This window comes from Phytophthora parasitica (genome assembly GCF_000247585.1).
Source record: "Phytophthora parasitica INRA-310 unplaced genomic scaffold supercont2.25, whole genome shotgun sequence".
Lineage (NCBI taxonomy): Eukaryota > Oomycota > Peronosporomycetes > Peronosporales > Peronosporaceae > Phytophthora > Phytophthora nicotianae.
This window is the reverse complement of record NW_008649011.1, coordinates 112,056-137,519: the sequence shown is the minus strand read 5'-3', so window position 1 is coordinate 137,519 and position 25,464 is coordinate 112,056. Positions and strand designations below refer to the sequence as shown.

The following is a 25,464-nucleotide window of genomic DNA, read 5'->3' as shown; positions in this document are numbered from 1 at the left end:
GATGCAAAAACAAACAAAAAACTTCAAGATCACTTTTTTTTCTCTAACAACCGCTGTTCATTTCTCAATTGACCAAGCGCAATGGACTCCGTCGACTGGACGCCGTACGTCGAGGCGCTGCTTTCAGGCCAGCAGACAGCTCATCAAGTGGCCCAGCAGCTTTGCAAGGACAAGGGGCTGAGCGCCAACGATGCTTCGCAGACTACGGCACAAGTCGCAGCGCTCGTGCTGCAAGTTCTGACTAAGCAGTCGTCACCCAAACACTACGTAGCTCCGCTGCTGGAGCAACAGAAGAGGGAGGACACGGACGTCGCACACGCACATCACCAGCAACGCAGCGCCACCGTTACGCGAGTAGTTGAAGCCGCTATCGCCCAGAAACTGCTGCGTGACGATAGCCCGCTCACCAATCTCTTTAACTGGGACGCCTTCCAGAAGCGGTTGGCCAATCTGCGCGCCGCCTTCCCGGAGCCAGAGTTCAACCATGCTCTAGCCGTTAAGACTAACCCTACGCGCGGTTTGCTGCGAGGTGCTTGTGCTAAGGGCTTCGGCGCTGAGTGTGCGTCAATCGCCGAGGCGAAACACGCGTTGTCACTCGGCTTCGAACCTCGCAAAGTCGTGTACGACTCTCCTTGCAAGACGCTAGGTGAGCTACGCGAAATGCTATTGGCTGGTGTGTACATTAACTTGGATAACGAAGAAGAGATCCGCAAGGTGAACGAGATCTTGGCAGAACTGGGCGACTCGGAGGAGACCAGGAAGAAACATGCGGCACAGATTGGACTACGCATTAACCCTGTGGTAGGCGGTGGCACAATTGACGCTACTAGCACAGCCACTGTCACCAGTAAGTTTGGTCTCCCACTTACTGCAGAGACCAAGCCTCGATTACTGGATATCTTTAAGCAGAATCCGTGGCTGCAGGGCGTACACGTGCACGTCGGCTCGCAGGGTTGTCCTCTCGATCTGCTAGCGGCAGGCGCCAAGAGAGCTGTAGCCTTCGCTCTTGAGGTGAATGCTCATGTAGGACACAAACAGGTTACTGTGCTTGACATTGGTGGAGGTATGCCGACTGTGTACGATGGTGGAGAGCGCGAAGCCTACGACTTCAAGGAGTACGCAGACTCAGTGCGACAGCAAGTGCCTGAACTGTTCACGAGTGGCTTCTCGTCCATCATCACGGAATTCGGACGCAGTGTCTTCGTGAAGCCTGGAGTGACAGTGTCCAAAGTGGAGGCAATCAAGGACTGGGCAGACCAGCACATTGCAGTGGTGCACGTCGGTGCTGACCAATTTCCTCGCACGGCATATCTACCAGAGCAGTGGTCTCACTGCATCTCGGTGCTCGACTGTCACGGCCGTCCCAAGACAACCCCCAGCAGTGAATACATTCGTCAAGATATCGCTGGACCGCTCTGTTTCTCAGGTGATTTCCTCGCCAAGCAGTTATTGCTGCCACCTATTCAAGTGGGAGATTTCGTTGTGATTCACGACACTGGCGGCTACACAATGTCGATGCACTCCAAGTACAACAGCCGACAAGTTTCATCGTATTTTGCCTACTCCGCCGCCAGTGATAACGTGAAGTTCTCGATGCTGAAGGAGCGCGAGACGACGGAGGAGACACTAGCCTGCTGGGGACTCGACCACAATGTCGAGCTGTAAAACGTACCACAAATGCTAGATATCAGGACAGGTTTCTCTATTTCTCAGACAGCAACGAAGTGCATTTCAGCCTTAGCTTGTCCCTCATTCATCACAATACGATTCCATATCGATTCCATGTCGAATCTAGCTTGTGCGATTTTTAATAACCGCTCTCAAGCATACTGCGGATGTAGATAACCTGACCAAACGCAATGCCCACGAGTACGATGTTGGTGATCAAGGACATCCACTTCACACGGGAATTCGCGCTCTCCGCAGCTGTCACCAGCAAGTTTGTGCGTCAGCAACTCAAGAGGTATTCTCATAATTAAACAAAAGAGCCACCCACCATCACGACTCAATCGTTCTCGGTGCTTGACGAACGAAATGTCACCACGGAGAGTGAAGACCGACTCCTTAAAGAACGCGACTTCATGCATCAGATCCAAGCCGAGGTCTGTCAAACGTATCCACACAATAATTAGTTCTACTTTCAAAAACGCTCAAAACAAAAGCGCACCTTCAACAACGATCTGCGGGAAGTAATCCTCTGCTACGTGGTGGACGCCAAACACGATAGCGTCACCGTTTCCGTGCGCATGGATCGAGAAGGCAACCGTCTCGGTCTTGCCGTCCAGCTTGTCTTCGAAGATCTCAGTGATATCAAACGCAACATGACTTCCCAGCTCTGTCACGGCATTATCAATGATATGGTCCCGGTATCCGCCCGTGGCGTAGCCCTCCAGCGTCTCCCAAGTGACCGGGTATCGCATTCGGTTGGGCAGCAGTGCAAGAGCGATATCCACCTGCTCTCCATCCGTGATGCTGTCCACTGTTAACACGAGCTTCACGCGCGTATTCCCACGAATAATACTACGTGAAACGCCGACCAGGTCGAACTCCATAACTCCCATCTTGGTAGCCTGGGCGTTCACTGTAGTCACAGCCATCTGCGTGTAGGCCGGGACTGTAGGAGCGTCCTTACTGACCGTGGCCGCCACATTGGGCACCAGCGTCAAGCTCCGAGCACCCGTCGAAATGAAGTCGAAGGAGTAGAAGAGCGTGATCGTGGACGACGCGCCCTTGAGCTTGCGGAAGCACAAGTGATACAACCCGCTCTCACGCACAGTTGCGCTGCCGAAATTGTTCTGTTCAGCCTTCCACGCCATCACCTCGCGCTGTGACGGGTTCTTTACCTGCATGGTATCGAATAATTACTGTAAGATAATTGATAATAATGCAATAGCATGCGGACATACCACCACGTCGACAAGATCGTAGCTCTTGGGTTCGAGGATACCGAAGCGGAAGAGCACTTTGTTGTTGGAGGCGCGAGCGTTCACCGCTTCCATAAAACATTCCTATTTAAGCGGTGGTAATGAGTAGAGGACAGTGTAGTTAGTTAGTATGCAGGATGGAGGATACTGCGGGGTTTGTGTGGACGAACGAACGCACCTCACTACGAGATGTCAGCGTGAACTGAAAGCGCGACGCGTGGGCGTTCGGCAACAAACAAACGCACAGCAGCAGAGTCACTGCCAGTGAGAGGAAGCCGCGCATGGTTCTATGTGGGAGGTCGAGTCACAGCGAGCTTTGGAGCGGGGAAGAGCACTAGGTAGACGTCGATTGAGGAGTGATTTGGCTCTCCGCAACGTAAGTGTGTCAGATCGTAGCAGCAACTTTAGATGGAAAGGGCAACTTTACTTTGGAATTCTGATACGGCTGCTGTGGGTAAACTGAAGGATGAATTCGTTTACTACAATAGATGAGCACACCATACAGCGTTGTAAAAGAGAGCGACCTTAACAACTCAGTATAGGTTGTCTGTGCGCTGCACTTGCGTGTTCATGTAGCGAGTTGCGTTAGCTGATCAACATCGAGCATCACAGGGCAAGTTGTTACCTGAAATCATTCGTCACCTTGACCCGTGGCACATCCACTTTCTCGCCTATCAGTCGAGTTTTAGTATACCAACACCATCGGTGTTGCTGAGGTTAAGCCATCACGGTTGGTGCAGTGTGTACCAGTCCGAGCCTCCGTCCAAATTGCAGTTTGGCTTGGAATAAGATGAAGCTTTCGAACCGCCGTCGTGTTGCGCACGCCACTAACAGTTCGTCATAGCAAGCCCCCTCCGATCAAAGCCAACCACATCGCTGTAGAATGGCTCCGGAGTGCCCAGCTATTGCTGGTTGCGTCCAGCTAGCGCCGCCAGAGTTCACGCACCACTTCAACTTGGGGCAGTTCCATTTAATTTGGATAGATACGCCGCCACGTGATCTGGAATCACAGCTCAATCTGACCGTCAGACTCTGCAGCCTGCATCCACTTCAACTGTTGTTGAGTGACGGATCATCACTCACGATGGTTGCTTGAGCTGCTCGGCACACAGAACTTCTGAAGGTGCTCCAGCTGATTGTCAACAAGCTGCTAATGAAGCAGCGTCAGCATCGTGTTGTGAGGACATGCAGACTACCAGAAGCTCTCGCTAGTGCGCGTCAATGCCCGTCCTCGAGGTCTTGGACCGGGGCACGCGTGTCCAACGGGGTTGTTGAAGCCCGCGCCGACTTGATTGAACGGCATGGGTTTCTAACAGATTCGCAGTATATCATACAGATTCCAAGCTTGGTCGGATAGACTACGGACAGGTCAGTTCAAACAGCGACAGTATGACTCTGAATCTCGTGCGGCGATCCGTTTCGCGAGATCCATGCGATTGTAGAGGTGAACTGTCTAGCGGCAACATAGCCGGGCCTCAATTTTTCGTGGCATTGTTGCACTGCTTCGTGTGGGCAGCGGCCACATACGTGTCGACCACGGTCTCTATCCCTTGCATGCAGCAGTATCCTCGGCTCTCGGCGGTTGCGGGTTCGTTCATACGCTCACTTCCCATTTTCCTGTTGAGCGCCTCGCACCGCAGCAATACTCCTATCAATAGATAGGACACACCGCCCCCGTACCGCGCAACGGATAACGACAATCTAACTGTAAAACCCCCACACATCGCATCAAAATGGTCAAGTTTTTGAGTCCCATGGCGCTGTCGCTGGCTGCCTCTGCCGCTGCAGTCGCCGCTTACGCTGCTCACTTCAGCTTCCTCCCGCAGTTGACCAAGTCGATCCCTTCCTCGCCTGCCAACATGGCTCCGCGCACGTCGCACCAGCGCAACATCGACGAGATCAACCGTCTGGACGGCTATGACGTTGTGATCGTGTGCACGTCCACACCGCACCAGGCGCAGTACTGGCAGGATCGCCTCATGGCTACGCGCGGCTCTATCTCGCCCAAGGATGCTAAGGTCATCGCTGTGTTCGAGGACTGGGAAGGCGGCGCTGGTAATGGTCTCGGCACGCTCTATGCCTACACCAAGGCCGTGGCGGCCGGCAAGGAGCTCTACGGCATCGACATCCCAGCACTGCTCGCTGCAGGCAGCATCAGTGTCGCGTTGTATCACACTGCCGGTAAGGGTACGCGTCTTGCGCCGCTGCCCGGCAGTGAGAACAACAACAAGTCTGGCGTCAAACTTCCGGCAATGGTAGAGGTCAAGGACAAGTACGTGCCCATGACGATCCTTGAAGCCGTGGTGAAGCAGACTGGCGTCTACGCTTCCAGTCGCCGTGGACGTCTGTCAGTTTTCTGGGGCGACCAGGTGTTCATCCCGTCGGCTGAGGTCAACTACGAGGCCAAACACCACATCGATATCCTGGCTGCACTTGCTCCTATGCCCTCGGAGAAGGAATGGAAGGAGAAGGGTCTCGAGAAGTACGGTCTCATTGTAGTCAACCAGCAGGATAACGCCGCTCAGGTCGACAAGGTGACTCACGAGACTGCTATCCGTCTGTTGTCTTCGTTCGGCGAGATGAAGTCGGTTGGTACCAGTCTGGGGTCGTTCAGTGTGGATGCCGACATGCTTCGTGCACTATTGAGCGAATTTGCCAAGGAACTGGCTGCTAAGAGTGGCAAGCTTGACAGCGATCCGCACTTCTGGATGCCTTTGACGCTTGAGCTCGACGCGTACACGGAGGTGATGGCACAAAAGGGTGTCGACAAGGCGGAGTCTACTGCGCATTACCAGCGTATGAAGAAGATGATGGCCAATTTCGAGGAGACCCGGACGAAGGAGCTCGGACTGTTTGGCTGCGTCGACGTTGGCAGCGATGTGTACTGGTGGGACTACGGCCAGCTGAAGCTGTACCTGAAGAACAACCGTCTGGTGACCAAGCCTGGTGTGGAGGCAGATTGCTTACGGTCATTCCTGGGCATCAGCAACAACATGGAGCACAGCCAGATCGGTGAGAACGCGGTCATTAAGGAGGCCACGGTCTTGAACAGCGAGATCGGTCACGGTGATATCAAACGCAGCGTATTGAGCGGAGTGTGTGCGAAGGAGGTGAACGCGGATGGCTCGATCCTCATCAACGTGACTGCACGTTCGATCACAGCGCCTAATTGCGTGGTATACAACGTCACCTCTGACGAGGCTGAAGGTTTGTGCTTGGAGGAAGGAAGTGTGGTTGTCGGTGTGCTTCTGCCTGATGGCGAAAAGGTCGTGATGCGTTCGAGTATGGATGTGTGCGGCGGCAAGGCATGGAAGACGGTGCTGGAGGAGAACCAGCACTCTTTCGAGAATATCTATGAACTCAATGCGGATGCGAATGTGTCAAAGCTGGAGAAGCTCATCCAGGACGAGCACGTCAAGATGCGCGAGATGGTCTTGTCCTCCTAAACAACGCAACATTCAGAGCTAGTACAACGTAGATAATCCCACCGGTTGCCGGTAGAAACTCCTAAATGCATTTGATTCATCCTAAATCTTTTGAGACCATTTGATTGATGTAGCCACCTGACGCAGGCGACGTCGCAGAGCGGTTTCCTGCAGGTTGATTGCAAATTGTGGTCAAATCTGACGAACTCACAATCCAACGATGCCACGTCACGGCGCTCTATTCAGAGCACTCGTTTCGATGGTTGACATACGTACTTAATCGAATACTTCTACCACTTTACCTTTACATTCTAGCACTGATAATTCACGAAGACAATCATGTCGACGGATGCCAAGCTCCAGCTGCTCATAGCCGCCCTGGGCGCCGTAGCGCTGCAGCAATTCGTGTCTCGACGTCATCACCAGACTATCGCAGCGGAGAAGGTGAAGCAGCAGAAGTTTCAAACCAAGAAACTGGCTGAAAGCGCTGCTTCAGACAATGACGAGGCATTTGTGGTTGAGATTGAGTACTGCACAGGATGCCGCTGGATGCTACGCGCCGCGTGGATGGCACAGGAGTTGCTCACGACATTCCAACAGGACGAGAACAGTCGTCTTCGGTCCGTGACACTCACACCTAACTCGCGCCAAGGCGGTGTATTCAACGTATACTTGCGTGAGGTTGGGCCAAACGCTGATCCGGATGCTGAGCCAGAGGTGTTGTGGTCTCGCAAGATCGCGCGCCGATTCCCGGAATCCAAGGAGCTCAAGCAGCTTGTGCGCGACATTATGTGTCCTGAGCGGGGACTTGGCCACTCAGACAAGAAGTAAACGGTGAAGAGAGAATACTGTTCGTGTGCATGAATCCTATCGCTTTACGCAGTCTAAACTAAATGCGCTGCTACTGAGGCGCTCGGAGGTTTGTCATGACAGTCGGAAGAGATGGGCGACTTGAACCGCTTGGAAAGACGGCACTAGGACTGACGGCCCAAAGCTCCGTTAGCCACCAACAGATAAATTTGCTAATAAATCATTAACCGTACCGTGAAAAAAGACCCCGCATGCTCTTGCCGAGTGAGGCCACGCCGGCTAAACTCTTTGGAATTGCGGAGAAGGATGTCCGCCGACCTTCCGGGTGAGTCACACATTTGATAGCAGAAACTTGAAACTCTCGCCATGCCCACGGGTGCGCCTGAGAACGAGAAAGATGAGATGGTTAACAAGTAGAAATGCTAATAAAACACACAACGACATAGACATACGCGGATCTGCTGGCTTGTGAATCGTAACTTCGGGTCCTTCTCGAGTAGCTGCCGAGTCAGTAAAATTGGTTAACAAAGTTGAGATCTTCGAGCGTAACTATTGCAAACGCACATGTTCCATGAGGTCGATAAGCTCGCTTTCTACTACTCGGTCGCCAACCTGTGTAGGGTACTCGATGGGATCGCTCTGAGGGCAAACGGTGTTTTCATGTCGATTTTAGCACTTGTAAAGAGTTATCAATTCGTCTCGGTAGCAGTTGCAAACCTGAATTTTGCCGTACAGCACTGTCATGGTCTGGGCGATAAACGGTGGATGTCCGTAGACGAACATATAGAGTGTGATCCCGCAAGCCCAGATATCTACGGGTTTACCCTGAAAGCTATCTCCTGTGAGCATCTCTGGTGCTAATAGCGTAAAATCAGTCAGCTAGAGATCGGTGAACCAATATACTTTTCGCGTACCCATGAAAATGGCCGTTCCAGCGGTTTGCCGCATGTCTTCATTATCATGCTCCATTTCCTGAACGCAGCATATAGATCAAATACTTGGCGTTCAGTATACTAGTCCAAACGTAGTTATCTTGTGTTCGTACATGTGATACACCAAAGTCTGCAATTTTGAGGATAACTTCGTTGTCGTCGACTGTCTTTAGTAGCAAGTTTCCCGGCTTGATGTCACGGTGAATGATCTGACAGAAGACACAACAACAATCAATATACACTTTAGTATTGAGGATGTATTTGATATCTGGCAGCAAACACACCTTGTTTTCGTGTAGGAAATCGATACCTTCAATCTAAGAGAAACAACAACAACAGATTAACTTGGTATTTGCTGCCGGCACACAGCGTAAGGAGAGCGCTTACCAAATGGGTGAAGTACGTTTTGGTAAGCTCCGCGTTTAATGGGGTACACTTTCTGTAGGACAAACAGGTACACTTAGGTGATACTTGAAGCACTTGCACATTAATTGCGCATATCCTTACATGTCATCATCCAGTACGGGGCCACCTTCAACCAATTCGCTGATCATATACAATTCATCGCTGTCTACACAAGGCGAATACGAATTAGCTCATAGCTACAACAATTATCGTCGCACAACATCAACTCACCATCCGTATCGATGACTTCACGCAGTACAACGATGTGTCGGTGTTTGAATCGCTTCCAAATGTTGAGTTCCTTCTTGACGGATTGTAATGCGTTACCAAAACGACCGACTCGAATTCGCTTGAGCGCCTTCTTATCCACGCACTTGGCGGCAAACACCTCCTTCGTGTCGTTGCATTCCACTTTAAACACAATACCATACGCTCCTTTGCCTAACTGCTCCATGAAGGTGCTGCCAAAAATGAATAACCATGACCATGAGTAGCAATCTATTCGATGAGCCTTCACAAAACACAAAAAGAAAAAAAAATCACGTAATTCACGTACTACTGGTTGAGATGCCTCCGACCATCAGCGTCCACTGTACTGATCATGCTTTTCGTCTCTCGAAATGACTGTCCACGCTTTCGTAGTGGCACAATCGGCTTCATTCCTGTCAATTGCTTGTCAGCACTGCCCTGTTGGCTCAGTGAAGCTCGACCAGGGGCGATAATAGGTTTCACGACAACCAAAGCTGGAGGATCTGATAAGGATCCATTCTCCACTTTTGTCACTACTAATGGTTCAGAGTTGGCCGTCAAAGTTGGAGGGCTTGACAGGAGTTCACTCTCTGTTTTTGCCTTCACTAGAGGAGAGTCTAATGCCACCGAGGATCTACTCTCCACTCGAGCCGCTGCTGTTGGTTCAGATATGGCAGCCACAGTACTTTGGGCTGCTGTATCTGTTGAGTTATTGAGCTTAGATGACGTTGGAGTCTCGATTGTTGCACCTTCGGACGATCCCGGAATCACGTTGCATTCAGGTATTGCGAGCGATGAGTCTGGAACAGCATCCAGATCTGGAGCAGATTCCTGCTCGCTTGTCAAGTCAACCTCAACACCTGAAGGGTCCTTCATCGAGGCTGATGATGGTATTGAGTCGGAGGATGAAGCTGGTCGACCCATCGAAATGGAATGACGTCTCCTAGATAAATGCAGCAAACACACCAACCTTGAGTACAAATGACTGGTGAACTCTGCAACTAGACAAAGATAGCTGCGGTCGGACGTCGTCCTAGAATATATATTTATGTTTGAAGCGATATTTTTTTTTCATAAATGACACGCAACACTGATGACTAACCTGATGAGTTCAGCTTGGCCTGCTTACCTAGTAGTAATCATAATACAGATCTTGGCAGTCGAGCAACGCTTTGACGTTATCTCGCACATGTACCAGCCACGCGATCTGCTCGTCGAGGTGGACCAGCATTTCCTCTAATTGCGGGATCGGCACCGAGATCCGCGCATACTCGACAATCTCAACTTTTTGACCACGGAATGCACTGTTCGCAAAAGAAAACGTTAAGAAATAATTTAAACAAAACTATAAGAAACGTGCAAGCAATACTCACCAAACGCAACCGATGAACTCTTTCCTCGATGCACAGCCCTCTGGAATGTTTGTGATCGACTTTTGCGTAGCCATCAGACTAAAAGCCTCCACCAACTATAAACATAATAATCACCTAGGTAAGACCGATAGCACACGCTTCACTAGGTCACGCAGACGTACCAATTCTCCGCGGTGGATGGAAAAGTCCACGATGACTTCTGACGGAAGAGCAGGCTTGAAGCTCTACAAAATGCGCATACTGATTAGAAGTGTGTCCACACTGTGCCTCTCGCACTGCGTAAGGTCACGTACGTGGTCGACATGAGAGCAGTATGGGAATCGGCGACGACTTGGCAGCCGTAGGACGTTGGCGGCGTTACGCAGCTCTTGACAGATGCGACCCAAGCTCTGGAATGTGCGCTGTACAATCTCCACATACACCTCGACGTCGTCGTTGTTCGGCTGGTCGTTCAGCAGGTCGTGGCGCTGCACGTTCAAAAATTCCTTTATTGCGGTGAGTCTACCCACTTGGCTCTGCACTATGCCGTGGAACTCGAGGATCTGGTTCAGTACGCAATACTGCTGCAGTCTGGGTGGCATAAAAACATAAAAACACTGTTAGAATCAGTAATAACAGCATCATTTAGTGCAGTTTGCTGGTCGTACGTGCTGTTGATCGGCGCATTGCGCTGGGCTTTGGTCAGCTTGAGTTCCACCTTGGTGAACACCACAAGGTGGCCCTGACATTAGAAGACCCGTGTGTAACACAACACATGTCAGTGTGGTCAATATCCAATCTAAATCAGTACCAAATCGTACTTCGACGCGGATATCGGCCTTGATGGCGGGCGATGCAGCACCTCGGTCCGAGCGGATGCGACCCCAGATGAAGTCGATACGCTCCAATTCTTGCGCTGTATAGTCGACAGCCGAGTTCACGTCCTTGAGCAGGTAGTAGCGCGTCTCCCGCTTCTGCTCGGCAGCAATCAACAGATATCAGCAGTGTACTTAAATAAAAAATAAATAGAGCCCTACCCACCCATGCACTCAGCTCTTCATCGCCCTCTTGCTCTTTGAACCTCGTGGATGGCGCTTGTGTCAGGCTGCTGGACATTGCTGCTGCTGCTGCTGCTGCTTGTTGCTGTTGTTATCTCTTGGTCGGCGCGAAGTCGGAATGGCAGACTCACGGCGCCGTGCGTGCCTGTCCCCTTCAACGTGGACGACGCTACAGCAGACAGTGGACAGGCCAGACGACGTCTACCGTAATTGGGCAAAATACCTTTACTGCAACAAACTAAAATAATTTTATTTGTTGTCATATCTTATTATATACTGAAGCTAAACTCGTTTTACATATGTAAGTTCTGTCACAGGTCAAATGATTAAATATAGAGTTTTATCAAATTTCATAGCTCGTAGTTGTTCTTCAAAAATCTCCAGAATCAGCACCGGGAATTGGGTTCACACTGCTTTTCAGGACGTGTTGGTGCTGCATCACGCAGTGCTTCTTGTTCACCACAAACTTGACGGTGCTGGCCAATTTTTGCTAATCTTGTCACAACGAGCGCCAGCTGGAGGTGAGAATTTCTCGAAGAAGCCCCAAATTCTACCTCAACTTCCGGCTCTGGGCAGTGAAGATCCTCGATGGCGAGCCTCCATCATCGGCCTTTATCGTTGTAGGGACACTACATGTATGATGTACGATGCATGTATTTGCGACTTGCGTATGTTTAAGGTGGCCGCTGACTAAAGATACTTTTTTGGCGAGGTTGCTGCTATGCGTGACTTCAGGTTTAGGTAGCCGTCTGGCATGTACATCGCTACAATACAAATAACTAAAGATACTTTTTCCTTCTACAGTATTTTTATCGTTTTTGGAATAGATATCTATTGGGTGCTTGACGCTTCATCTTTGAGTTGCAGTGCACAGTAGAATGGCAGCGAAGGAAACAACCGAGACGGCACTAGCCGTCGAGGAAGGCAAAGTTCGAGATCTCTACAATGCACTGCGAACGGGCGATCACGGCGTTAGGTACGACGAGTTCAGCTTTGGCGATGCACGTGAGACAGGCCCCTCTAAGAGTTCGTTTGATTTTGCCTTAATATCAAGCCTCGAAGCACTGGCACAGTCGCTCTACTTCTTACAACATGCCGAGTTCACGCTCTTCGACGTGAAAGACGTTTTCCAATCATCCACCTGTGGGATTTCAGTATTCTAGTGATTCTTCAGGAATCATACTGGACATTGACGCTGTGCATTTTGACAGGTGCGAGCGAGCGCTTCCTAGCATACCGAGAGTTTCAAATCGCTTTGGGCAAGATCGCTCGCGTCAGGTACTATGGTAATTGCGGTGGGTCCGACGAATCCGTTGCGTCGCCACCGAAACAGCACCCCCGCCCGACAGAGCTGGAGCTCCTGAGCTCTTTGGTGGATCAAATGACGAACGAACGCCACCATAATCAGCTCGACACGCTGCGGTGTCAGATGACTCGATGTAGTGCCATCGACACGCTCGAGCACAATCTGCCGGTGTTGATGCAGAGCTTTCAAATATACGGCTCGCAGAACCGCATTTCGACAAACGTGGCAGGATCCACGTTGTCGACCATAACCCTTGACGGATTTGTCGATTTCCTCAATGCATATATTGAGTATGAGGAGTTCTTCTCTTTTGACGACCTCGCACGAGTGAGTATTTTTTTTTAAGATGAAGTCGATGCACTAATTTCCCTTTTCAGATGTACACCGAGGTTCTTTCTGGGTTTACAATAGAGGTCATCAAGAAACAGACAAAGAATCGCAAGGATGCACCAATTCACATTGCTAGTGAGATGAATTTTGCACAGTTTTTGGAGTTGCTTTGTCGAGTGGCTTGTGTAATGCACCACAAGCTTTTACTAGGAGAGGGTGTACAGCTTCGACGAGCTGTTGAGTCCTGTCGTCTCGAGTTCAGCCTTGAAGTGCTTTTGGACCACATGAGTATCAAACTTATTCCGAACGATGAATCGATACCAGGAACTACGAATCAACAGCAGCAAGAAGTCCCTACTATTACCTCTGGTGTGAAAGATCTGGCAACAATTTCCTCCCAATCGCCTCGCGACGACATTGCTGCCATGGTATCGATAGTACAGAATATTCGTGATCTTCTTCAGCTTGAAACTGCTGACTACGCAATATCAACAAAGCCCAAATACCGGCTAAAGCGAGAAGGTAGCTTGGCAACGATAGGGCAGTTTTCGAGAAGACCGAGTGGTAATCCAGCAGAGCAACCATCATCAGGACGGAGCACTCCCAATATCCACTCGACTACTTCTCAAGCCAGATTAGACGAGAAACCAAAGCCACTTCCGCAAGTAGCCATGATACGAGAGGTTGTCATGCCTCCTACGCTGCCTTCAGACCTGATTCAGTTGCTTGAGAGTGCGTTGAAATTCCAGAATATGGCCCAGTACAATGTACGTTATCCTCAGATAGCAACTGCTGTATTGCCTGGACTGACATGTTTTCTTGAGTTTAATGCAGATGGCTCTGAGCACGCTTGATTCGTGCAAGCAGCGTTACCAAGAACAGTATTCTTCACCCAATGGCGACGAGGTCGACCCAATTTGGACTGAAGTTCATCTTTTCTTCCTCCTCCAAGCTGCAAGTGTCTACGATAGTGCTCACCGAGATACACAAGCTTTGACGAAGTACTATGAGGCAATGAAATTAGCTCGCCAATTACCAGCATCGCACCCGGGACGACTATTGGCCAAGAGCTGCGTCGGAGTCACACTATTTTACGTTGGTGAACTAGCATTGGCACAGCAATTTCATCAGCTAGTATTGGATGTACGAAAAGCTACCAAGAACAGTACTGGAATCCAGCCAGACATACGAGGGCCTGCAAAGGCTGACAACTCTACCAACTGCGCTCTTGTCGACACAGCGACATCCATGAATAACGTTGCGTGCTGCTTATCCCAGGATCAGAGTGACTCAGCTTCCAGATCTTTGGACAACGCGTATTTGCTGTTTAAACACGCAAAACAATTTTACACTGATGCTTTCGGGCCTGCACACCCTCGAGTGGAACTAATCGGTCGAAATTTAGATCGAGTTCGAGCATGTCAGAACGGTGTAGTAAGCGATGCTGCTGGTGCGTTGGCGCGTGGGGAGTACGCCCATGTGATTCCTGGATCGACATTCCAGATTAAAGCATTTGAGTTTGCTTCAAAATCTTCAAAAGGAAGCAGCGGTAAAAGTGGCAAGTCAGGGGGCAAAAAGAAAAAGAAAAATGCCAAGTAACTTGCATTGATAACGAAATACACCTAGTGGTAAGTCTATTGATCCGATGATCGGATGACATGTCGACAATTCTATCAGACAAGTTCTATTGGTGCATGAATACATTCTAGCTACTCTTCGACTTGGCAGGGGACGTGAGAGTCAAAACTAGCAGATCTCCTAGTGCTTTTTTCCAGTACTTATCCAACGCAAACCAAGCCACAAAAAAGTAGAGCACGCGAGCCTCCATAATCCGCTCTTCGTTCGTAACGAAATGATTGGCAACGTGCGCGACGAGGCCCATTACAGCGCTCGTTCCGATAATTTGCAGGATGAATCCAAAAACACCCACAGACAAGTCCACCACGCGGTGAGTTCGGCCGTAGTTTGTCAAATAACGTAGCACCGTTCCACTGGCGTATAAATTGGCAGTAGAAACAGCGAGAAACCCGATCGGGTGCGCATTTGTGTTCATCTGCCACTCCATGACCAGCTTAGGGATCGTAACAGCCTTCAACCAACTGACGCTCAACCCCACGATCGCCTTTAGCAGTGGCATCGGAAAGCGAAGCCCATCGACTATCACCACAACAAAGAAATAAAGGGGCACCACAAGTCTCACAGTTTCTTCAAACTGCGGTGCAGCGCCGAACACCGGGCGAATGATGGTTGTTCCTAGTAAATTAGCAGCGATGGAAGCGAATAGTGCGCGGGCGTGGCGAAGCATTTCCTTGCGCAGCGACGGAGGCCGACGCGCTAGTTGCGGTGGAGTCACAAAATCTGTGAGCTGCGTTCGTACAGCCAAACAAACCCAGACGATAAACGAGCGCTTCAGCAACGTCTGGAGCTCTGGGGACTGCACGTAGAATGCGCTGGTGGTGAACTCGAACCAAACAGCGAGGAGGGCGACGAGGATCACGAGCAGATTGGGCAACAAGCTGGAGCAAATTGACACCCATAGCGGAGATGAGCCGCTAACACCATTGCGCTTCCTTGAAGGTGACTGAGGGGGCCTGGCAGCGTTGGTGGCGGCTTGGGTAGAGCGGCGCTTGACCATGGCGACAATGGAATGAAAGACTGAAGGTCGGAAGTTCGAGTCGGAACAGCGGTTGATACGATGACACGTTGCGCGAATCGGTTACAACAGGGCAGGTGATTTGTGAAGGTTTTAAAAAAAGGGCATACGAGGAAATTGGATTTCGCGTCGTTTCGATATTAAATATGGATAGAATGTGTCAGAAAAAGGGGATTCTTTTACCACGTCACAGTTTTCTTCTTGATCGACTCAATGAGCTGTGCCGGCAACAGTTCTCGGCTGAAAAACGAAAGCGTTCCGAACTCCTCCATCACCTGCGCGCCGTAGATGTATCTCACCCACTCCCACATGCACCCGCTAGCATGATCTGACGAGAACATCTTCTCAGCCTCCTGTCGAGACAGCGGTGGATCACACTCATCCGCCTCTGACAGCAGCACGGAGAACTCTGCGGACAATTTGGTATCGCACGCGTTGGCTAGAAGGCTCACAAACTCGTCAAATTCACGCAGCGTGAAGGTATCGTCGAACTCCGGCTCACTTCGACCGTAGTTGCGGTGTTTGTCGGAGAACTTCGAGCTCGTCATAAACATGAAACGCTCATTCGCACTACAATCCTCGATCCATTTGCAACCCTCCGACTCAACTCGTTCAGCGAACAGGTCGTACTTTTGCTTGAGCTCCTCGAAAACTGTCGAGAACGGCGACTGCCACTCCCAGTTTTTCTTCAGCTTGGGCCACTCACAGTCAGTTCGAGTGTGGAAATCCATCAGGTACGTGTACAGCGATTCTCGAGTGCCCCAGATAGCCAAGAAGGGGCTGCAAAGACCCAAGCCACCATCGTTTAGCGGCCAGTGTAACCAAGCCGCAGACATCGATGGACTCGGACCTTGACGTCCACGCCTGATCTGCTCACGTATATACCCTAGAGCATCGCCATTCGTCTTCGGGAACACTAGTGTGTGAATACGGCGAAGTGTAGATAGAACTTCTTCCACGTGCCTCAGACCGAATATCGGGGACGGGTTTCCAAAGTTGCGTAGGAAGAAGAACATGTACTTGTTGTACACGTTGATCCACCCGAAGGTTGAGGTAGCAGCGGCCAGTCGATCTGCCATCTCAGTTGCGAATAGCTCTACTTCATCTTGACAAATGCGAACCGATCCGTTCGAACGCAGTTCAAGCAGACCCCATCGAATTGGAGTCACTGGTAGTGGGGCCGACGCCACCTCAGCTTCCGTGTGGTTTGATCCAGCGTATATCCGAATCGATCCACTCTTCTCTTCGTTGAACTTCAGACCCACTTGCTGAGCATACCGCTGCATCTCGCTCCAGGCCTGCAACACCTTCGACTCGTCCGCGTCAAAGAAGCAAATGTCATCGTGCGACCGGTACAGGAAAATCCCCGACGACACGAGCACGAGATAATCCATGACGAACAACTTCATCTCGGCAAGAAACATTGTCATCATTCGACTCACAGGCAAGCCTCGCTGCATGATCTTGGGCTTCGTGAAACCCGGGAAAAGCAGTGGAATCCGAGTGTATTGCCGGAACACGCTGATCATGTCGTCGTGCACACCCAAGAAGCGCAGGATAGCAAACACGGCTTCATGCGAGACGGAAGGACCAAAGAACTCAAGATCCGTCGTGACAGCCACCAGTGGCGATGACTTCTTGCCCTCAACCGTTAAAGTTCGCTGAAGATGCGCTTCCACCAACACACGACGGATAATATCCTGCTTGTTGCCCTTATCGTCCTCGTCGTCATCATCGTCAGACTCTGAGTCATCATCTTCATCATAAGGGCTACGCCCAGCGTCTTTCATGCTATTCGGTAGGGCGAATAACTGGAATCGTCGCATCATGTCAGCCCTGACAGACTCCACCGACGAGGTTCCAGTCATAAAAGGCTTGTCACTCAGCGAATCCAGCAGATTTCGAAGCACCGCCTTCATTTCGATACTCCATTTGAGACCGATGTATTGGAAGAGCAACAATGTAATTGCCTCTTCCTGCAGCATACAACGGAACCGTCCGTTCATACCACGCTGGATATCCACTCGCACACCTTCTTCAGGCCAACGCCAGTCGCTCACGTTGCTCAGCTCGATCGTCAGAACATGTGAGAGTTCCTTCATAATCTGCTTGTTGCGCTGCGCATCAGTAAACAGCATCACAACGTCGGGATTGAGGAAAGCTTTGTCCTTCAGCAATGCCGCCACACAACTAGAGACATCTTGTTCTGTAACAGGGGAATCCCCACGCAGCATACTGTCACCGAACTGACCCAAGCGACTACGTGCCAGGTGGAGCGCTTCCTGCTGGCGCTGCGTCTTGGCCTTGGAGAACTCCTCACGTTCCTGGAACACCTCTGTCTTCAAGAACTCAAATACGTCGTCCTCTGATACTCCGCTGTTCTCAAAGAAATACGACTCCAAACGTTGCTGCGTCTCCTCTCTCGTCAGCTTCGCGAGTGGCTCCTTGTTGCCAATTTCTCCACCAACGGTAGTGGCCTCTGGTTCGCTGTCTTGCGCTCGCACCAGCTCTCCATCCTCTTGATCGTGCTCCGTCTCGACCAGCGACTCCATGAGCAGCTCTCCCATCAGCTTATTGTGCTGCCAGAGACTGCGACGCTGCCGAATCTCCCGCAAGATCTGCTGCTTGCGCTGCTCGACCACCGTCTCCGTGCTCCAAGGGTCAGCGGCTGCAAACTCGACCAGCTCTCCAATACCCTCCAGTCCCTCGTGCACGTAGGTCTGCACGACCTGCAGGTCTTTCACGCCTTCGTATAGATCTCCCAGCTGCTCTCGGGATTGCTTCGCGCTCGTTGAAGCTGCAGCGTTGCCTTTCGCCAGGCCAGTCTTGGTCAGCAGCTCAGTGTAGTGGGTCTCCAGCTTCCGCTCGTGCTTGGTGAGCTCTCCCAACTTGATCTGCGTCGACACTTTAAGCAGCTGGAAATGCGCGTTCGCCGGCTTCTTCGATGTCGCCATTTTAACAAAAGGGATGAGAACTGACTGGGTCACTTGGGCACGGGTCGGCAAATTGAATAGTGAGGTTGGAAAGGATGCAAAAATAAAAATGTATCCATATCTTTTTGACCATCACTCATAAAAAGTAAACTTTCTGGTGCGCATTGTTTAATGGAGACCACGCGCCATTCATGACTGCACAAGGTGTATTGGATTATCCAATACACCTGCTCGTAACTATAGATGCATGTGTTAATGTATGGGGTAGCCAACAAAGGATAATAATGATAATGACACATAAGAACATTGGAAAATCTGGACAAGCACTTTTGTGCGTTATATTCTGTTATTCGCTGATCATGATGTTGATCTAAAAGTCTCCAGCAAACTCGCCACCGCCACCTCCATCACCGCCCATGTCACCCAGGGCTTCTCCAATTAGAAGACCACCCAGCAAACCTCCTGCAGCGCCCATGGCCACAGCACCACCCGTGCCCATTCCACGGCGTCCGCCTCGTCCATAGTCGTCTCGATAGCCGCCATGGCCGTATCCTGGCTGGACGTACGTAGGCTGAGCGTATCCTCCTTGAGCATACACCGGTTGCGGGTATGTGCCTGGTCCGTATCCCTGTTGGGCATAGCCACCTTGTGCGTACACTGGTTGCTGCGTGTACGTCACGCCAGCTTCAGGTGGGTAGTCACCCTGCTGCTGCATGCGGCGCTTGCGAATGGCCATGAGGATTCCGCCACCGATCAGTCCACCGACGACGAAAACACCAAGGCCGATCCAGATCCAATACGACGGGCGGTCGTTCTTGTGCTGGCATGTGCACTCATACGTGTTGTCCGAGGAGCAGACGTCGCTGGCGGGGCAGCAGCATGCGCGTCGGTTGTTGGACGAGTCCAGCCATGAGTTGCAGAATTGTCCGGCGGCCCCATTGTAGGCCTTGGAACAGTCACCTCCGTCTCGGCAGATTTCGCATTGACTCTTGGAGCTTGACGAGGAGGATGAAGAATTCATAGTCGAGTTCGCGAAGATGGAGGCGGACGAGGAGCCGCTAGACGTCTGCGCGGAGGCTACAGCCACCAGCAGCGCTAGCAGCAGCACGAAGCTGCGCAAATAGCGGCGATGCATGTCAAATGCAAGAGTTACCGGTAGCCGTTACTTTGGATTTGCGCGGTAGTTCAAGAAATGAAAACGATGTTCAGCGCGGTAATGGGAATGCGATTGCGTATGACTTGGCATTTGTATGTGGTAGTTCTTCTCCCTGCGAAAGCAGCATGAGGACAGCCGCTAATGTGGGTACAATTGCATTGAAAATCCAGCGAATCACTTGTTGAGACACCATGTCTGACGGCAGAGCCTGTCGTCAAGGTATTTGCATGAGGTCAAGTTGCCTTTACCATGAGGTCGAACACTGAAACCCCTCTAATTCTGATTGCCCCTACAATATGGCGATCGCTTGGGGGCGTCGGGTGCTGACGGGGCTCGTGGGGATCCCGACGGCGTTATGGCTGCTGAGCTCCGACATGGGCATGCTGTTGCTCGCCACGACGCTCTGCTGCCTGTCGCTCGTGGAGTTCACAACCTCCATCAGCCCACAGATCGTGCCACAGCCAAAGGCGGCGACGGAGAAGCTGGCACATTATGCGCTGGTGATTGCTTCGGGTGCTGTACTGTGCGTAGGCGCGTGGAGTGGCGCCAAAACTGTCTATGGTGGGAGGTGTTGCTGTTGCTGTATTGCAGGATATGAGGCTGACATACTTCTATTGCAGATGCATTGAGCCTCGGTGTTACATTGGCGATCTTCTCGTTCCATATCGCCAGCACCAAGAAGATGGACCAGACAGGTACAGCGAATCTGTGCAGCTAAGTATGAAACTCGTGACTGGCACTGATGGAGTTGAACTGCTACAGCGCTGATCAAGTTGTTGCTGGATCTGTTTGCACTGCTGTACATTGTAAATGGTTTCAGTCATGCCATTTTACTCCGGTACAGCTCGAGCAAGTACGGACTTGGACTGCAGATCCTCGGACTGTGCTGCGCTTGGGTGTGTGATAGCGGTGCACTTGTTGCAGGGTCCTTCATGGGCCACGCAAAGCTGGCGCCAGTTGTTAGTCCAGGCAAGACCCTTGTGGGCGCGATCGCAGGCATCATCTCTAGCGTGGCCACGGTGCTGGTCATGTTTGCACTCCCACATTTTTCTAGTGTCTTGCCCTGGACGCACGAACTGCTGCCTCCGCTCGATGTGGTGCCTGTCACGCACCAACTAGTACTCGGTACAGTTCTTGGCGTTTTATGCATCGTGGGGGACTTAGTCGAGTCGTACGTGAAGCGTGTCGCTGGCGTGAAGGACTCCGGAGCTTTCTTCCCCGGCCATGGCGGTTGCCTCGACCGGATGGACAGCTTCCTGTTTGTTGCGCCGTGTCTGTACTTCTATAGTCAGTTCGCATTGCCAAACTAAGTCGGCCACGGGATTCACATCAATAGAAAACTAAAGCTTACTGCAATTTGCAATTTACATTGTGGCATCAACAGCCTCCTCCACGATCGATTCGATTGCTTTCTTGTTCTTGTTCTTCCCACTCTTCTTAGTCTCCGGCTTTAATGGCTCAATCGCTGGCAGCTTCTTCGCGACTGCTACTTGTGCAGGGTCGTTGATGTCAATTGTATCGACTGTCTTTGTCTTCGAGTTCCTGCGAAGGAACTTCTGGCGGTCTTTCCTAGATCCGCCCAGCTTGCTCGAGTACTGGCGGATACGGTCCCTGTGAGCATTAAACGTTGCTGTAAATAAAGAAATAACCACCACAGACCCATTTGATCGCTGCAGACGTACGTGATGACACTCGAGTCGGACTCGCTGAGCTTGAAGGATGTCCTGCGCATGGCCATACTGAACTCCGTCACCTTCCCGTCTCCGATGCCGTGCAGCGCGTCCAGTTTGGCAGCTGCCTCTGCCTGTTGGCGAGCGATATCGTCGTACACACACTTCTCCTTCTGTTTAGTACGCCAATAGTAGATGCCGACGCACACGAGCAGCAGGATGGACAGGTTTGACCCGAAAGCGGACTGAGAGGGACGCAAAAAAAAGAGTTAGATTTTCAGTCAACTAGACGACGACCTACGTCTCCGCACCTTCACCATACCCTTGGCGATCACGCCGAACACGAACAGCAGTAGCAGATACTGCGTCCGGAGCTCCATGTTGCCTGCCCCTTGCCACTTCAGTTCTTGCACTGTTGTACAAAATCGTACTTAATAAATCAGTTGTGTACGTCACACAACAAGTTGAAGTCGTAGAAAACAGCATTTACTACAGCAGCAGGTCAGTAGTCTACAGTGGAGACATCTGGAGACCTGGTCTAAACCAACCAGTCAATTTCAATAACGTGCATTACTAAATTAGAAGCTCCTTGATAGTCTTTATATCCTGGAGAACGCGCCTTATATACATACATTTTTTGGCGGAGATCACTGGCGCAATAGGTTTTGGATGCTCCAATTCAATCGGCTAGCCCGATCACGGCTCATCGAAGCCCAGGAACTCCCACACGAGGTGCATTACATTCTCGTCCAGCGGTTCTCCCAATGAGAACCGTTCAAACACACGTAGTACTGCCAGACGCTCGAACAAATAGTTCTCATGCCATGTGGCACAGTCGCCGGTGAACTCAAAGTCGCCGAGCTCTGGAGGGAACTCATTGCCGTACTCGATGGCCAAGTGCTCCAGATGTACATTGTACTGTAGAGCCTCCAACAAGGCTCGCGTACCAATGGCGTCGATATCGTTGAAGAGCAAGCTCAGGTCTGTGAGCCAGGATCCCATCGGAGACTGGCTGTCGCTGATCAGCAGCATGGCAAGGTCGAACGCACCACGGAACCCAAGCATATTCGAGTCTAGGTTGAGACTCCGAATACGACAGCGGCCCTTCTTGTACGCCTCCAGTAACGGGGTGATGTTCGTGAGCTGACAGTCGGACAGGTTTAACGTGGTTAAATAAGGCGAGAAGTAGATGATCCGGTGCAGAATCTCCGTTGCTGGGATGCCGAATTGATCTGGACTCCCGATCCGGTTTTCGCTGAGGTTAATGTCCTCCAGACGATCACTGATGCCCGTCATCTGGAAGAAAAGCGTGATTAGCGGCACCACCATACCCTCGGCGTCCGAGGCCTCAATCATATTCCAGAACGAGACCGAGCGCATGAGCGTCGCCGGCGAGCATATCCGTGGCGACATACCGATCTCCGTCATTTCAATGGCACTCTGGCGTGGTACCCATCCGAGTCCGAAGCCAGGGACGACAACACACAACCACTTGCGCAAGATACAGAACACTTCTAGCAGCTCCTTCTCGACGAGCAGGTCGTTGTACACCTCGTGTTGCGAAAGCTTGGATGTCGGCAACGGACGCACAGTGGTGCCCTTTTTGATGAGCGCGAACACTCGGCGATGTGGAATTCCTTTCAGCAACGCACGCTTGACGTCCTCGCGCAGAATCTTGTCGCGGTTGCTCTTGCTATAACGTTGCAGGGCGGCTGCGTATTCCGGAATCAACAGAATCAGCGCCGGGTGGCCACCAGACATGATACCTTCCACAACACGGATGTCCTTCATGCGCATCATGTTGCGTGACAAGTCCAGCTTTTCAATGCGTGCGGTCGAGTTGGGGTGGAACAGACCATAAACCAACCAGCCCCAGCATAGGTGCAGGTCCTCCTCCTTTACTTGAGCCGGGTCCATCAGCTCCTGCAGGTCGATGTTTTGGAGCGTGTTCGAATAGTGCATTGCTGAGCCGATGCTGGCGAAAAATGTGTTGTCCATTGGACATTCGCGAATGGCTATCTCCTTCATGAGGCCACGCTGCTCCTCCGGCAGTTCGGCAGCCATCGAGTTATACTTGATCACCGGGTGCACAGCGAAGATAGCAGTGCAGAAGCGGCGGAAGGCGACGCGATGCTGGTGAATGAAGTTAGCGTCCAGCGTGTCAATGAGGTGGATCTGTCGGACGTGCGCCATCTTGTCGCGGATGAGGCGCGTAAGCGAGTTGAGCTGGATCTCGTTCATTTGGAAGTGGCGCAGTGTGAGGAATTCGATGACCTTGCCCACCTGTGTGCCCTGATACACGTAGCGGCGCACCTCCTGTTCCTGAATAATGCGAAGCAGGTGCTTGAGGTCCACGAAGTCATGCGCGAGCTCGAAGCTCAGACCGTGGTGCTCTCCGCGGTGATATTCGCAACGCACAAAGTAATCCTCATCGCAGGAGCAGAATGGAAGCGGCTCGGGCTCGCTTTCGGTCTCGGAATAAGTGCCTGTGGAATCATGGTACTTGCGTCCCAACCCACCCGGAGGAGAGCTCGTGGAGGATCCATAGTAGGCCATCTTGCCGCCAACCATGTCGAGGCGCGGATACTGCTGCTGCGGGGCTGTCTGATGTAAATAGGATTGCATCCAGGCGGATGCGGCTGTTTGGCTACAGCGCGAATTTGCCGGTAGGAATCAAAATGACCACCGAGAGAAGGTCGCCACGAGGCCACCTTGCGCGTATCTGTTTGCAATGTGCGTGTGCGTGCAGCAAACGATTGAAGCTCGTCGCCTTCACGTGCGACTTTTTTGTGGTCTGTTTTTTGATTGGCAGACAACGAGATGGCCAGTTGATCGATCAGTAGTACCGTGCAACTGATATCGTCGGCTTCCAGTGTTTAAACTAGAACGGCCTTAGAAGATCAGCCTGACATTAAGAGTTTTTTTGGAGGGCAATACCCTGCTTTGCAAGGTTGACGGCATTACGGTTCCCGTGGCAGGATATGTACTCCCGATTGTACCCGTCATGCGCCACCGTTGCACCTATCAACCTGACCACGAGCGCTTCGACTCGAAGTTGTGGCGCCGTGTTTGACGGTCGAGCTGCGTAGCGATCGTTTTGTCAGGGCTCTGCCAGCCAGCCAAGCTGGCCTATGCCCATTACATCTGCACGTTTTGTCAAGACTTTGGGCATTTTGTACCCCGGTTCCGTCAGTTTGCGCGTGTCTCTAGCACATCGGATACCGTTACTGTGCGTGCGAGTCTAGCGATATATACCGGCGGAAGATCGTTTCGTCGCCTGCATTGACCCGCACAGTGTCAGTGCACACTCGAGTTGGGCGTAATTGATAATGTATGCTATGATAAAACTATCTGTAGCTCACCGAGATGATGCCGTGAAGACGCCGATCAGCAAGGCAAACCAACCAGGCATACATCGTCGGAATCGGTGCAGCTTCAGCGGCACGGGAGGGCTTTCCACGCTTCAGCGAACTGACATTGCCGAGCACAACAATACTCGACGTTGGTTAAAGCCACCCGAAACAATCCATCGAGCTGCAGCCAAATCCATGCACTTTTGTGACTGACGCCTACGAATTGAGCCTGCACATTAGAGTCTAATGCTCTAATGATTAGACGATGAGCACCGACAACTCAATGTTGCCGGGCAGCGAGACAGCGGAAGTCAATGCTGCAAACCAGTTGTAGCCTTCAATGTAAGACCAATGTAGTCTAGCTGACACCCACGAGACCCAAACCTATATGCTATGCAGCATCCCAGTTTGCAAGCTCGAGAAGCTCTTGCCTTCCGATTGTAGTTACTGTACATGCATGTTCATTCCGATCCTGCATCGGAGAATAGTGTTGAAAGCTGAATGCTGCAGCTTGGGAAGCATTGTGATCCATCGTGCTAGTCCTACGTGTATCTGCACTATCGATGGCACAATTCGCTCAACCTGTTCCTCGTGATCTCGCGTCCCCTTCGATAATACTCGAAGTACGTTGCTACACAACGACGTAACCATTTCAATGCACGAGCTGCTGCTGGTGTCTAATCCGCAAAGGTTGTTGCTTCTCGAGTCGTGTAGCTTCAAGCGATGGATAAATCAGGTTGTCTCGGCAGACTCTGCCACGGAGTGACCGCATCGCGTCCGCTTAGGGTCTCAATGAGCGCTACTTGTCAAAATGATTTGTGTAACCTGATCGATCTGCAAGAAGATGGTCTTCTGGATGGATGACACCCAAACTCTGTCCTTTCAATGAAGGTGCAATTCATATTGCG

General features: G+C 51.3%; 12 protein-coding genes across 14 annotated transcripts; 5 read left to right on the top strand and 7 right to left on the bottom strand.

Annotated features, from left to right (window-relative positions):
* The first annotated feature begins 21 nt into the window (after positions 1-21).
* Positions 22-1,803, top strand: PPTG_11732 (hypothetical protein). Its single transcript, XM_008906871.1, has one exon. It carries the CDS (start codon positions 82-84, stop codon positions 1,663-1,665), a length of 1,584 nt encoding a protein of 527 aa, XP_008905119.1. The 5' UTR covers positions 22-81; the 3' UTR covers positions 1,666-1,803.
* On the bottom strand, positions 1,679-3,320 carry PPTG_11731. Of its 2 annotated transcripts, XM_008906869.1 has the most exons (5): positions 3,103-3,320; positions 2,907-3,008; positions 2,168-2,843; positions 1,997-2,104; positions 1,679-1,926 (listed from the first exon to the last, which is right to left on the bottom strand). In XM_008906869.1, the coding sequence occupies exons 1-5, from the start codon at positions 3,205-3,207 to the stop codon at positions 1,808-1,810; spliced, it is 1,110 nt and encodes a 369-aa protein (XP_008905117.1). In that variant the 5' UTR covers positions 3,208-3,320; the 3' UTR covers positions 1,679-1,807. The 2 variants fall into 2 exon arrangements, with proteins under 2 accessions (XP_008905117.1, XP_008905118.1); XM_008906870.1 differs by having other exon boundaries at positions 1,997-2,843.
* A 1,085-nt stretch (positions 3,321-4,405) lies between these two features.
* Positions 4,406-6,469, top strand: PPTG_11730 (hypothetical protein). The gene has a single exon (XM_008906868.1). The coding sequence runs from the start codon at positions 4,658-4,660 to the stop codon at positions 6,368-6,370; it is 1,713 nt and encodes a 570-aa protein (XP_008905116.1). The 5' UTR covers positions 4,406-4,657; the 3' UTR covers positions 6,371-6,469.
* A 147-nt stretch (positions 6,470-6,616) lies between these two features.
* PPTG_11729 (hypothetical protein) lies at positions 6,617-7,405 on the top strand. Its single transcript, XM_008906867.1, has one exon. The coding sequence runs from the start codon at positions 6,689-6,691 to the stop codon at positions 7,178-7,180; it is 492 nt and encodes a 163-aa protein (XP_008905115.1). The 5' UTR covers positions 6,617-6,688; the 3' UTR covers positions 7,181-7,405.
* PPTG_11728 (CAMKK/CAMKK-META protein kinase) lies at positions 7,196-9,621 on the bottom strand (the record flags this gene model as incomplete). The annotated part of the gene is made up of 12 exons (XM_008906866.1): positions 7,196-7,329; positions 7,393-7,541; positions 7,612-7,659; positions 7,724-7,798; positions 7,877-8,016; positions 8,074-8,131; positions 8,205-8,300; positions 8,376-8,408; positions 8,479-8,530; positions 8,599-8,662; positions 8,728-8,957; positions 9,053-9,621. 12 exons carry the CDS (start codon positions 9,619-9,621, stop codon positions 7,251-7,253), a joined length of 1,593 nt encoding a protein of 530 aa, XP_008905114.1. The 3' UTR covers positions 7,196-7,250.
* Positions 9,622-9,874: 253 nt separating this feature from the next.
* PPTG_11727 (hypothetical protein) lies at positions 9,875-11,213 on the bottom strand (the record flags this gene model as incomplete). The annotated part of the gene is made up of 7 exons (XM_008906865.1): positions 9,875-10,049; positions 10,119-10,213; positions 10,280-10,342; positions 10,412-10,688; positions 10,766-10,839; positions 10,919-11,071; positions 11,139-11,213. 7 exons carry the CDS (start codon positions 11,211-11,213, stop codon positions 9,875-9,877), a joined length of 912 nt encoding a protein of 303 aa, XP_008905113.1.
* Positions 11,214-11,994: 781 nt separating this feature from the next.
* Positions 11,995-14,421, top strand: PPTG_11726. 2 transcript variants are annotated; one of them, XM_008906864.1, is made up of 4 exons: positions 11,995-12,131; positions 12,210-12,298; positions 12,367-13,558; positions 13,626-14,421. In XM_008906864.1, exons 3-4 carry the CDS (start codon positions 12,839-12,841, stop codon positions 14,388-14,390), a joined length of 1,485 nt encoding a protein of 494 aa, XP_008905112.1. In that variant the 5' UTR covers positions 11,995-12,131; positions 12,210-12,298; positions 12,367-12,838; the 3' UTR covers positions 14,391-14,421. The 2 variants fall into 2 exon arrangements, with proteins under 2 accessions (XP_008905112.1, XP_008905111.1); XM_008906863.1 differs by having other exon boundaries at positions 12,210-13,558.
* PPTG_11725 (hypothetical protein) lies at positions 14,382-15,511 on the bottom strand. The gene has a single exon (XM_008906862.1). The coding sequence runs from the start codon at positions 15,424-15,426 to the stop codon at positions 14,497-14,499; it is 930 nt and encodes a 309-aa protein (XP_008905110.1). The 5' UTR covers positions 15,427-15,511; the 3' UTR covers positions 14,382-14,496.
* Positions 15,512-18,681: 3,170 nt separating this feature from the next.
* PPTG_11724 (hypothetical protein) lies at positions 18,682-19,725 on the bottom strand. Its single transcript, XM_008906861.1, has one exon. The coding sequence runs from the start codon at positions 19,510-19,512 to the stop codon at positions 18,748-18,750; it is 765 nt and encodes a 254-aa protein (XP_008905109.1). The 5' UTR covers positions 19,513-19,725; the 3' UTR covers positions 18,682-18,747.
* PPTG_11723 (hypothetical protein) lies at positions 19,700-20,930 on the top strand. Its single transcript, XM_008906860.1, has 3 exons — positions 19,700-20,094; positions 20,154-20,228; positions 20,296-20,930. The coding sequence occupies exons 1-3, from the start codon at positions 19,830-19,832 to the stop codon at positions 20,841-20,843; spliced, it is 888 nt and encodes a 295-aa protein (XP_008905108.1). The 5' UTR covers positions 19,700-19,829; the 3' UTR covers positions 20,844-20,930.
* Positions 20,679-21,628, bottom strand: PPTG_11722 (hypothetical protein). The gene is made up of 3 exons (XM_008906859.1): positions 21,515-21,628; positions 21,216-21,448; positions 20,679-21,144 (listed from the first exon to the last, which is right to left on the bottom strand). The coding sequence occupies exons 1-3, from the start codon at positions 21,581-21,583 to the stop codon at positions 20,898-20,900; spliced, it is 549 nt and encodes a 182-aa protein (XP_008905107.1). The 5' UTR covers positions 21,584-21,628; the 3' UTR covers positions 20,679-20,897.
* Positions 21,629-21,649: 21 nt separating this feature from the next.
* PPTG_11721 (hypothetical protein) lies at positions 21,650-23,984 on the bottom strand. The gene has a single exon (XM_008906858.1). The coding sequence runs from the start codon at positions 23,826-23,828 to the stop codon at positions 21,900-21,902; it is 1,929 nt and encodes a 642-aa protein (XP_008905106.1). The 5' UTR covers positions 23,829-23,984; the 3' UTR covers positions 21,650-21,899.
* Positions 23,985-25,464: the final 1,480 nt, after the last annotated feature.